The following is a 12,973-nucleotide window of genomic DNA, read 5'->3' as shown; positions in this document are numbered from 1 at the left end:
ATGACTCATGACTCATCTGTCATGATACCGTAATATGTCAAAATCTCTGTCAAAACAATCCCAAAATCCAAAATATGCAGTGAAAAGAATAAACAATTATTATAATATATTATTGATCTGGTTAAGCTCATATAAATATGGCAAGTAATAAATTAGACGTTCTTTGGTCACCAATACATGATGACAAATTTATTGTATGGGGTCAGGACATAACCTTATACGAAGTATCTCCCCTAGAGGAATTGGAGAATAAGACTTGTAAGTATCATAAAATATCATACAAACTATCAAATTCATTAATATTGTAACTTTATCATGTTTGCTTTTAGCATATATAATATCTAATTATTTTGGACAAGTATATGTATATCATCATTATGTCCCACTTTTTTAGGCACCCCCTTATCAGCTACCTCTGGAGCCACTGTTATAGCGTCTCAGAGTGCAAATGGCGTGCGCTGTGTGGACATCAGTGCCATTCCGGAAGCAGACCCCATACTGGCCTTAGGGCATGCAAGCGGAAAGATTACGCTCACTTGCCCCAAACAGAACTATGATCCACTGGGATTAGTTGGAAAGGAATTTGGTATGTTTATTTTTCATATGTTAAGCACGTAGCAAAAAACAAGGTTTTATTTCATACTAGCTGTCCCGGTGAACTTCGTGTCACTTTAAAACCTTCCCTGGACTTCTACGAACATTTTAAGACTAAAATTAGCCCAATCCGTTCAGCTGTTATCGAGTTTTAGCATTACTAACACAATTGAAAATGTTTTCCCACATTTTACAGTGCCCAGGTGTCTCCGACCATGCAACTCCCTGGCATGGAACAAGACGGAAACTAACCTGCTAGCAGTGGGCATGGAGAAACACAAGACGGACAACTGCATCGCAGTTTGGGATGTACAAATGGGCTCAGATGAATTCCCAAGTAAGAGTAGTAGATTATGTTACTAGAGTACATTTTGTCAAACAACTATTTGACAAAATGTTACCTTAAAAAGTGTTTTTAATTATCATGTAATAATATTTTTGAAGAGTTTTAGACAACCTTTCATCAAAACTATTTTAAGACTCATCCTCCTCAAACTGTGTTATATACTTGAATGTTTCCTTACCGAAGCCTGTTAATATTTCCCCAGCAGCATCAACACCAGTGATAGAGGTGGGCATGGGCGAGAGCACGCACAGTGTGGCGTGGTGCGGGTTCGCGCCGCGCACCCTCCTCGCCACCGTCAGCCTCAAGCAGATCAAGTTATTCGACCTCCGGGGTGAGTTGTAACTTGTAGTATTGATTACTTATTATGTGCATAACAGAGTCATGTTGCAATTTCAAATTCAAGTTCCATTTAATATTTTTTGTAACAGGCATGCTAATATATGAATTTCAATGCAACATTTGATAAGTTTGTATTATTGTTCTGATGTCGTCCTGAAAGTTGAGCAAAAACCAGAAGACAAAACTTAGAGGTAGAAAATATTTTATGTAATTTAGATACTAAATTATGTATTGTTAATATTTAAGCAAGTACAAATTGATTTTTTGTGTATCAGAGGGCGGTGGGGGCGCGTCCGCCGTCGCGGGATGGGGCGGGGGAGGGCGGGAGGCGCGCGCGTGGGGGGGCGTGGCGGCCGAGGCGCGCGGGTGGGCGGTCGCGGCGCGCGGGGACGCCGGCGCGGCAGTGTGGGACGCGCGCGCGCTGCGCCGCCCCCTACTTGACCTGCCTATGCGCCCGCCGCGGAAGATACAGTGGAGCCCTACTAGGTAGCTAGTAGCACATTATTATTTTGACTTTATTTTTCTATATGTATTTTATTTTTTACAAAATAATGTGAATAAGTATAACATAATCGGTAATCAAATATCATCAAAATTGGAGACATCGACCTTTTTCCCTTTTCGCTTGGCGTGGAATGCCCCAATACTGAATAATTATTTAACGTTGTCAGACGCAACCTGCTGATGACGCTGCAGCGCGACGCGCACACTCTGCGGCTGCACGACATACAGCAGACGGCGGACTGGCGCGCCGACCAGCCCTACGACATAGCTGTGAGTACCCAACATCACTGCTCTTTTTTTTTACTACTTTTTTATTTATGTAAGCTTTGTATTAACATCACAAAAAAATAAATAAATAAAATAGGGTATTGAGTCTGTCTACCGGCTGTAAATATTTAAATGTTACGTCTATATCGTCAGCGTGCGGAGGAGGTGGAGACGGGTACGGCGGTGGCGGTGGAGCGCGAGGTGTGCGGCGCGGGGGCGGGGGCGGGGGCGCCGCTGGCTGCGTTCGCCGCGCACCCCGCGCGCCGCGCCCGCGTGCTCACGCTGACGGCGGCGGGCGTGGTCCGCGAGTGGACGGTGTGCGAGCGCGTGTCGCTGGCCTGGGCGGGTGGCGCGCTCGTGTGGGCGGGGGGCGGGGCCCTGCGCCGCGCCACGCCGCCCGCGGACTACGCCGCTCGAGCCCGACAGCGGGCCCTCGCCGACTACGGGTTAAAGGTGATCATTTTATTTTTATATGAAAAAGACTTACTTACAGCTCATTTAAATAAACGAGAGTTCGTGTGCTATAATACCTTGTAACAATTTGTAGCTATGTTTAGTATGTCTTTTCTATTATGTGAAGGGTACAAACTCCCATGTAAACTTTCTATCCAACTTTTATGAGTTTTAAATTTTTTTGATGTCTATATCGATATCGTTTTTAATAGTTATTTTATTGAGAAACGCACACGTAATAACATTTTCTATGTTATTACGTAATAGAATTATTTTACATCATATCGACTCGATGTGCCTTAATGATGAGCCTCCGTTTCAGTCGGACCTGTGGCAGAACGCGGACCTGGTGGACGACGAGGCGCTCAGCAACATGTGGCTGTTCCTCGCGCTCAGCAAGTCCCTCTTCGAGGACGGTCGGTGACCCTGCTCGTTAACCTTGTTGTGTATTATTTTTGTCTCAATATTCACGTACTAACGTCCCCCGCCGGCCGCAGGCTGCATCCGCAACAGCCCGTGGAAGCACCCGGGCGTGTGCACGGTGCTGAAGTCACCCGGCGACGGGTACCGCAGCGAGGCCGTGGCGGTGCTCATCCCCGACCTGCCCAGCCGCAAGGTCACCGTGTACCGCAGCCCTGAGCGCACGCGCGCCCTGCAACTGTGCGGCTGGGGCTGGGGCTGGGAGAGCGCCGGCGCCGGCGTCGAGCGCGCCGAGGCCGAGGGCACGCCCTGCCGCGCCGCCGCCCTAGCCGCCTTCCACCTGCGCATGCGTGCCGCGCTCGACGTGCTCGGACGTGCGCGCGCGCCCGCCCTGCGCGTCGCCGCCCTGGCGCTCGCGCCGCCCGCCCCCGCGCAGCACGAGGAGCGGCTGTGGCGCGACGCGCTGGAGGCGGCGGCGCCGGCGCTGCCCGACGCATACCTGCGCGCCACGCTGCGCTTCCTGGCGGCAGCGTGCGTCGGCGGCCCGCCCGACTACTCCCCCGTGCTCGCCGAGACCGAGATGCGGCTGGAGGACCGCGTGGCTTTCGCGTGCGTGTACCTGGCGGACGGCGCGCTGCACGAGTACGCGCGCACGCTGGCGGACGAACTGGCGCGGCGCGGCGACTTGGCGGGGCTGGCGCTGACGGGGGTGTCGCCGGCGGGCCTGGCGCTGCTGCAGCGCTGGCTGGACGAGTCGGGTGACGTGCAGACGGCGGCGCTGGTGGCGGCGCGCTGCTGCCCGCCGGAGCTGCTGCGGGACGCACGCGTGCAGGGCTGGTTGGAAGGCTACCGCGCGCTGCTGGACGGCTGGCGGTTGTGGTGGGCGCGCTGCCTGCTGGACACGTGGGTGAGCGCGGGCGGTGCGACGGGCGCGGCGGGCGCGCGCGGCGGCGGCGCGGGCGTGGCGTGCACCTACTGCGGCAAGCCCGTGGCCACGCCCCACGCGCGCGCCCGCCCCGCCTTCGCCCGCCTGGCGCCCCCGGCGGCGAAAATGAAGGTAAGCTGGTGCCGACGGAGAAGCGACACTTGAAAGCAGGATTAGGAGTGATTTTTTGAACAAATTCTATTGCTTAGATCTCGTCGTGCCCCAACTGTCGCAAGCCGCTGCCGCGGTGCGGAGTGTGCTCGCTGCACCTGGGCACGGGTGCGGTGGGCGGTGGCGCGGGCGCGGGGGCGGGTGGGGGCGGGGCGGGCGCGCAGTTCGGTGGTTGGTTCAGCTGGTGCGTCGCCTGCCGACACGGCGGACACGCCGCGCACCTGCTCGAATGGTTCAGGTGAGCGAAAGGACATAATATACATCGGTTTCGTATAATAAGTGCGAGTCAACTATTACTTCAAAATGTTTGTGACAAGGAATCAAATGGATATTTCATAATTTTAACAAGCCTTCAATTAACACTGTAGTTGGGAGGGGAAGAGGGGATTTCGGGACAAGCTCGAGCGTGTCAGATTAAGCTTGTATAGGCTTTCGACATGTGTGTAGTTAATAGTTATCATGGTATAGAAGGCTGATTCTCCAAACCGCAAAATTTAGTTGTCCGGACGAATAAACTACCCCAGAGTTACATATGTAGACCTTTGTATTTTTTTTATAGTTATATAAGGTGTGCTCTAACTGGGCCACTTAGGTTCTGTAGAAAAACTTAATTGTAAATATAATTAAAATTAATTTAAAGGTCGAAAAATTGATTCCCTGGACGTGTCCTGTCCCCAGAATTCACTATAAATTCCCAAAAAAATCCCACAAATACGATGAAATTCTAATTTCAAAGTAAATAAATCGTAAGAGTATAAACAAAATATTTATAAAACAATTGTATATAAATAGAAAAAGTCATTTTTAGATTTGTCCTGGCTCACATCGTGATTCCCTATACGCTTCACTTGGAGGCTCGTACCTCCCTAGTTATAAGAAGCACGTGGTTGCGGGTGCGCAGGGCGGGAGGTTCGGTAGCCCTCTAAACATCATGGAAGGAGGTCACACAATTCGTTGCTCCGTTTCCGAGTTACAAAGGATAATATCTGATTCCCTCAACTTTGGTTCCTTACACAATTGATTCCCTATTCGCTAATTACAATGTCATTTCCAAAGTTAAGTTTGCTTAGACACGATGTAAACGACGATAATGAGTATGGTTTTTAGTTAGACTATTTATTATTTAACCTACATGCACAGTTTTTGTACACCTCAGGAAATACTAACTTTTTATTGATTCCTTCTACATACATTTTGATTCCCTGGGTATTTTAAGTAGGGAATCAAAATATTTAACATTTATTTATCTAATTAGTACATATCTGTTTATTTTTATTAAAATAAATTACATTATCTTCATATACTGATACAAATAAATGACACCAATAAGTAAAATATATTTAAAAAAAAATTCTTAAAGTTTCAAATAAATTCATTTTCCATTCATTGTATTTGGTTTTAACGAACAAGTTTAGTTTGTAGACAATTTTATACATGTTTATATTTAAATTGAACATGTTTATTTAGCTGAAAAAGCTTTTTTCTATTAGCTTTGTTGATTTTTCTAACCTAGGGAGGTTAGAAAAATTTAAATCAAAATATCTTCTAAAATTGTGAAGTGAAAAAGGGGCCAAATAGATAATTATTGTTATAATTCACTTAAGAATAATAAGCGATTATTGATTTTAAAAAATATGCAGAAATAAAAATGTTCCAGGGAATCAACTAAATAATCCAAATCATGCAGGTATCCTAATACTATTTTAGATACAAAAAGCACTCTCGTTTTTTTTTGTTTTGTATGTAAGTACCCATAAATATTGTGTCATAAAATATAATGTTGCAGTGAGCACGCGGAGTGCCCGGTAAGCTCGTGCACGTGCCGCTGCGCCGCGCTCGACCCGCCCGACGTGCCCAACGCGCTCGACCCCGCCCCCGCGACCGCAGACGACACGCAGGCCGCGTAGACCACGCCCATAACGTCACACTGCTAGTAACGTTAGCGACGACATGAGATGAACCAGAGTGGTCTAAGTGATATTTTAGGCCAAAGTGACATACACATAGTAGGGGCAAAAGTAACAATAATATTTTTTCGGCCCACACTCTCCACCCCAGCACCCGTGGTAAAGCCATGCTTCCCGGGGCCGCAAACGACGACACGCAGACTGTCTAAACCACGCCCTGTAGTCACACCGGCAGTAGACGCGAGGATATAAGAAGACATTAAAGGCTAAAGGTACGCGACGCTACGTGGCAGCGACGCGACGCGATATCTTAAGGTAAAAGCGACTTTCCGATCTTTTACGCGCCTAGCCCTGACCGACAAAATTTCAAATAAAATGCCACTTTATGCCATAGGCGGTTATTATTTTACTCTACGCGACTAGCTTTTACGCCACAAGCAGCGGCAGTTTTTTATGCGCTAAAGTAAATACGTAGTTTACGGTAGTTTCACTATGTATACTCTGTGTCCTAAAATCGCTTAGTTGTGAATGTGTTCAAAAAGGAATTTTGTTAATTTGTATATAAGGTTTATGTAAACTAAATATGTACTAAGAAACCATGTTGTCCAATTTGCCAATATCACTCGAGGAGCGTCGTTTTCATGTATTCTCTATTTCCATTGGAAAATTAGATTTGCTTGATTTGACCGCATTGTCAGGCATGAGCGCATTGTTGTTCCAAATACCTATAAGTTAATGTGTATGTATATTATGTCTGACTGACTGTGGCATAAGTTGTATTAAATACAAACATAATAAATTATAAAGCGTGTAGATATAAGGTTTTGTTTTGTGACTTGCTAATTGTAAAGTATTAAGGTACAAGTTGGAAGCCGGCTACTGGTGTCGCGACACTACTGGTTTCTATGTATTTATATGTATGAGTGTCGCTAGCTTCGTGTTGCTAGCTGCGGAGGGTATCCATACTAATATTATAAATGCGAAAGTGTGTCTGTCTGTTTGTCTGTTACCTCTTCACGCCCAAACTAAACCGATTTTGCTGAAATTTGGTACGGAAATACTTTGAGTCCCGGGAAAAGACATAGGATACTTTTTATTAAATACATAGAAACCAGTAGTGTCGCGACGACACGTCGTCTGGTGCAACTTCATGTAGCCGGCTTCCAACGTGTACCTTTAGACTCAGGCCGATTTGTGCCAGCGTCATTGCTAATAGTTTAATTAAACACACTCGCTCTTTGTTTTAGCGAGGAGGCACGCTCCTCGCTAAAACAAAGAGCGAGTGTGAGAACATTTTTAATCAACTTAAGTGGGCCTCAGGAACGTTATTTAACGTACAGTTAAATATATCTTATATCTTTAAACGAGCAATTGTTGTATATATATATATATATATATATATATATATATATATATATATATATATATATATATATATATATATATATATATCGTCGGAATCGGCTCCAACGATTTTCATGAAATTTAGTATATAGGGGGTTCCGGGGGCGATAAATCGATCTAGCTAGGAATCATTTTTAGAAAATGTCATTTTATTCCTGTTTTATCAAATACCGAGCAAAGCTCGGTCAAATAGCTAGTGTTATATTAAGGCCCAATTTCACCAACGTCTGTTAGTGGTAAGAGCTTGTTAAAATGTCTTCTTTTTCACTCATATGAAAAACGAAAGAGGCAACGTAACATTAATAATTCGAGCATAAACTAATAAATCTAATATATAAAATTCTCGTGTCACAGTTTTCGTTGCCATACTCCTCCGAAACGGCTTGACCGATTCTCATGAAATTTTGTGAGCATGTTGAGTAGGTCTGAGAATCGGCCAACATCTATTTTTCATACAAAAAAAATATATGGCCAAACAACGTTTGCCGGGACAGCTAGTAAATAATAAATATCTGGCCCCGTGCTAAGTACCTGAAGGACATGTGTTACGGGTACCAGACAACGGAAATATATTTAATACTCTTATACTATACATATATTTAAGATTTTTATTATATGATACACATATTTAATACATCATCCATGACCCAGGAACTTTTGAACACTTTTTGTTCCGTCGGCGGGATTCGAACCCGCGACCCCCGGCTTGAGCTACCAACAGCCCACCAACTGAGCCACAGAGGTCGTCAAACTTTAACAAATGTTGGTGAAATTGGGCCTTAATGGCCATAAGTGGGCCTCAGAAACGTTCTTTAACGTACAATTTAATACAGGGTGTAACAAAACCGATACCGACCAACACGCACTCATACATTTTCAGTTAACTCTATATAATGCTAAGTACTCGCATACGGTTTTGCTCGATCGAGCAATAACGTCGAGCAAAACCTCGGGCTTTCGTACACACATTCAGCATTGCTCGATAGTTTTATTCTAAATCGATACATTTTAATTCCATCAAGCCGGCTCGATGCGAGCCTTCGAGCTGTGAGTTTTGCGGTCCACACAGTAATTATTACTCGATTCACGCAGGGACACATACAAAGTCTAAAGTATTATCAATTTGTTTTGTTACGCCCTGTAATACTATATTAAATTATTTCTTATAACAATAATGACGGTACTGCAGTTAAAAAAATATGAAAATTCATTATTCTACATTATGCAGTAGGTATATCTTATTTATCAATCGTGACCCCTGGGTGAGCTATAAAAGTTTGACGTTGCGATAAAGTATATTTATATTTCCAAGATTTTGTTTATTTATAAAATGATCGCACAAGATGTAAATATAGAAAGATAAATGCTAGAAATAGGAAGCGTCAACTCATGCCAATATTTTTAATGTACGGTTGAAATTGTGATAAATACTTTTTCTTACGACATTAGCTCGCTAGATGGAAGACAAACGACGAATCTGCACTGTGACAATGTTTCTACCCCCTTACTAAAACATAACATTTATCATCATTATGCAGTTTATAACTATTCGACGTTTCTTGTCTTTGTGACTCGTGCGACATTTCCAATATGCCCGATAGAGACAAGCAGATCTTGCATAATTATTATTCTCTGTGAGTATATTTTTAGTAAGGAGACTAATAGTTAATACACATATATTATGTTAACTCCTTCAATGAATATTGTTAAGTATGTCATGTAACATGTTATAAACTCGCTAGTCTTTGTACTCGGCAGCTTAGTGTTAAAGTTGTACAAACTAGTCACAGTTGTGTCTAAACACACCATGCCGATGTTACGCGGCGGCACTTCGGCATGATTACGTCAGCAATGTCAAACTCATACAATATAACGCGACGTAATTTCGGTATGGTGTGTCATCGGTAATTTAAAATACATTGATGGCGTAATCATGACGAACACATTTTTGTACCACATCTATCCAATAAATCATTCATTCATTCATTCAACATCGGCCGCGTTTTATCGGCCTGGTCACTTAAGGTAACACTTTCCTATAGAGGCATTTACTTACTATACAGTATACAGCTCGGTCGATAATCTTAGCTTGGACGCAGCTATTTGTAAATTTAAATTAATGTAAGAAATGTAAATAATGGATAGTCTGAGGGGAGTAAAGCTATCTTTACTCTCAGCGGGAATATTGAATATGTTTATTTTTGTACATGTTATGTAAAATATTTTTGAATATAATCATTTTTAAAGAAGATTTGTTTGTTTTTGAGACACACATATTACAAGGTGAATTAGATATTTAGTATTATTACCTCAGACTGTTAATTAACGTGCGGATCGGAGTGCTTTTGGGGTCTTCTTGGCGGTATTTGGTTTGAAATAAAAATGCGACAATATTTTCAAATATATATAATATATACAATTATTAAATAATTCTTCCATCTGTATTCCAATTTAACAATAAAATTTTTAAAGACACAACATCGTTTAAATCTTTTTAGCGTACAAGGAATCGCGGACCCTCCATACAAAAATATACACTCGGGCGCGCCCGAGGGCGGGGCGGGCCCGCGGCTCGACTTTCAATAAATTAATACACAGCGAGATTACATCTCGGGCCGGCGACCGGCGAACGATACACTTTAATAAAATTTACGTCCATTTAACAAAAGCCCCGCGGCGGGGCGGGGCGAATCGGGGCGGGGCCCCAGACAGGGTCCCGGGCGCGCCGGGACCGACGACGACTGCATCGCCTCCTACCACGTCTAACAGATATACATTTACTTTCGAAGTCTTTGGTATATAGACACTGAAGAGATTGTTCGGAGCGGAATGTTTGAACTTATTTCCGATCGCGGCCCGGCGCGGCGGCGACGCGCGACGCGGCACGGGGCGGCGGGGGCGCCCGCGCGGCCTCCCGGCCGGAGCGGGCGGGCGGGCGACACTCGACACGCGCGCGCGCCGCTCACTTGGCGTCGTCCTGCTCCATGGGCTCAGAGGGCGGCGCGGGGGGCGGCGCAGGGGCGGGGTGGTGCACGGACAGCGTGGCCATGGCGGCGGCGGTGTCGTTGGCGTCGCGGTCGGTCTGCAGGCGGCCGAGGCGTGCGGCGGCGAGCGCGGGCGCGGCCTCGAGCGCCGACATGCCTGCCAGCGAGGCCCAGCGCCGCACCTCGGGCCAGTGGTGCTGCTGTTGCGCGATGGCGGCCCGCAGCGCTCGCAGCGCGTGCGGCGCGGGCGCGCGCGACAGCTCTGACAGCGCCGGCGCCGCCACGCGCTCGCCGAGCAGCGAGCGCACGCACTCCTGCGCGCAGTCGCACATCGCCGGCAGATCGTACCCGCCCTCCAGCGACAGCACCACCTGCGGACCATACGAGCTTTTATAGCAGACGATATTTAATATTTTTTTTTTATTCGGAAAACTTACAGCTTGCAGAAATTACAGTAAGAGTACAATTATAATAGAAAACAAAAAGCCAATTATAAAGTTTTGATTATATTATCTGTACAATGCGTCACCGAAAACGCCGACCGCCATTTTGTTTTAAAAAAAATAATCGATGATTACCTTTCCGCCGGCGAGGGTCATGAGGTCCATGGTCATGTGCGCGAAGCAGGCGGGCGAGACGGAGTAGCCGCCCATGGGGGGCGGGTGACCGGCGGCCGCGTCGAACCCGCAGCTGACGAGCACCACCTCGGGCGCGTACTGGCGCGCGATAGGCATCACGAGCGCGCGGAACGCGGCCAAGTACTCGGCGTCCGCGAGCGGCGGGTGGCCGGGCCACGGCACGTTGACGGTGTAGCCGAGCCCCTCGCCCGCGCCGCACTCGCTCGCCGCGCCCGTGCCCGGGAAGAAGTTGCCGTCGTCGTGGCGGTGCAGGCTCACGTACAGCACGTGCGGGTCCTCGTAGAACATCTGCTGCGTGCCGTTGCCGTGGTGCACGTCCCAGTCCACGATCAGCACGCGCTGCACGCCCAGCCGCGTGCGCAGCAGCCGCGCCGCGATGCCCACGTTGTTGAAGAAGCAGAACCCCATCGCCTGGTTGGGCTCGGCGTGGTGGCCGGGCGGGCGCACCACCGCGAACCCGTTGCGCAGCTCCCCGCGCGCCGTGCGCAGCGCCAGGTCGATGACCGCGCCGGCGGCGAGGCGCGCGGCGGGCGGCGTGTGCGTGTCGCTGAACGCCGTGTCGGCGTCCACGCCCAGCCCGCCGCACTCCAGGCGCACGAGGCGCAGGCGCGGCGGCGCGGCCAGGTCGCGCGCGCGCCCGCCCCACGCCGCCACGTGCGCCGCGCCGTGAACCGCGCCCAGCTCCTCTGCCGTCGCCTTGCGCGCGCGCAGCCGCTCCGTGCGCGCCGCCAGCCCCGTCTCACACAGGCGCGCCCACACAGACTGCAGCCGCCCGCCGTGCTCGGGGTGCGTGGGGGCGTGCGCGCCGCACGCGCAGCCATGCTTCAGCATGAGCGCGTCGTAGGCGAGGCCGGTGGGCGGGGCGCGAGCGCCCACCAGCGGCGAGGACAGCGCGCGGGCGAGCGGGGCCGCGGTGGCCGCGCCGCTGCCGGGGGCGGGCGCGGGCGGGGAGGCCGCGCGCCGCCGCCGCAGGTCGATCACCTCGCCCTCCTCCTCCCGCAGCGCCACCGCGTCGTGGGCGCGTGTCAGAACCTGGACATTTGAGGGTATTATTAAAAATTAAAATAAATACAACAACTGCAGCTTGCCTATTTTTCGTTAAATTTTCACAATCTGTTAAAAAGTAAATGAATAAAAGTAGTTTAATATTTAATATGTATTATAAGTTCCTTATTGAAAAAGCCGCATTTGTGTAACACTTATGGAGCTTTTAGTTTTTTTTTTTTTAAATAAAAACAAAGTTTATATCCTAAATAAAATAAACAATTAATAAATATTTAAAAGAGGCGGGAGACGTACCGTTTTGCGGATCTGGTCGCGTAGGTAGTGGTGCGCGGCGGGCGGCGCGAGCGCGGGGTCGCCGAGCGGCAGCGGCGCGGAGTGCGTGCGGCCGAGCGGGCGCGGCGGAGGGCGGGGCTCGGCGTCGGGCGGGGCCTCGCGCACGGGCGGCAGCGGGGGCGGCGCGGCGGGCGCGGGCGGGCGGGGCGCCACGTGGGGCCGCCCCAGCGAGATGTTGGGCAGCGACGGCGAAGAGAACAGCAGCTCGGGGGCCGCGCCGCCGCCCGCCTCCTCCTCTTCGCGGATGGGGGCGCTGGCGCCGCCCGCCGCGCCGCCCGGGGGGGAGCCGCGGGGAGACCCGCCGTCGCAGTCTGTCCAAACATTTGTATTTATTGAATATTTGTGTTGTTATGAAAACTTACGTCAACTATAATTATTGTTACTTATTATCCTTTGCAGGCAACAGCAAATGAAAACTTAATTAACATTTTAGTAGTAACACTCTCGGCATACTCACTGCGGTGCTTGAGGCGGGTCTTGAGGGGGCGGCGCGCGAGGGGCGAGGCGCGGCGCTCGATGACGCGCGCCTTCAGCCGCACCTTCAGCATGTTGGGCTCGGACGCTGCGCATGCGGTTATCGTCACACACACACACAGACACACACACCACATCGGACACGACAGATACGAGGCATATGCAATTATGCATGTAAAAGTTTGTAAGTTTTAGTCTTTTTTAAAATC

The 12,973-nt window shown here is 48.7% G+C and overlaps 2 protein-coding genes across 8 annotated transcripts in view; one reads left to right on the top strand and one right to left on the bottom strand.

Annotated features, from left to right (window-relative positions):
• The first annotated feature begins 44 nt into the window (after positions 1-44).
• LOC121733295 (GATOR complex protein MIOS) lies at positions 45-6,171 on the top strand. Its single transcript, XM_042123510.1, has 11 exons — positions 45-258; positions 395-586; positions 791-931; positions 1,143-1,271; positions 1,555-1,765; positions 1,951-2,053; positions 2,204-2,503; positions 2,826-2,919; positions 3,001-3,980; positions 4,058-4,257; positions 5,806-6,171. The coding sequence occupies exons 1-11, from the start codon at positions 138-140 to the stop codon at positions 5,924-5,926; spliced, it is 2,592 nt and encodes an 863-aa protein (XP_041979444.1). The 5' UTR covers positions 45-137; the 3' UTR covers positions 5,927-6,171.
• A 3,584-nt stretch (positions 6,172-9,755) lies between these two features.
• LOC121733356 (histone deacetylase 4) overlaps positions 9,756-12,973 on the bottom strand; it is an 86,784-nt gene continuing 83,566 nt past the window's right edge. For all 7 annotated transcript variants that reach the window (XM_042123574.1, XM_042123573.1, XM_042123575.1 and 4 more), the window contains 4 exons: positions 12,748-12,852; positions 12,252-12,601; positions 10,893-11,984; positions 9,756-10,685 (listed from right to left, as the gene is read on the bottom strand). In XM_042123574.1, coding sequence (XP_041979508.1) covers positions 10,293-10,685; positions 10,893-11,984; positions 12,252-12,601; positions 12,748-12,852 — 1,940 coding nt within the window. In that variant the 3' untranslated portion in view covers positions 9,756-10,292. The remainder of the gene's footprint in view (positions 10,686-10,892; positions 11,985-12,251; positions 12,602-12,747; positions 12,853-12,973) is intronic.

The sequence above is a fragment of the Aricia agestis genome, chromosome 13 (assembly GCF_905147365.1).
Source record: "Aricia agestis chromosome 13, ilAriAges1.1, whole genome shotgun sequence".
Classification (NCBI taxonomy): domain Eukaryota; kingdom Metazoa; phylum Arthropoda; class Insecta; order Lepidoptera; family Lycaenidae; genus Aricia; species Aricia agestis.
The sequence above is the reverse complement of the archived record's forward strand: the minus strand, read 5'-3'. Positions and strand labels throughout refer to the sequence as shown.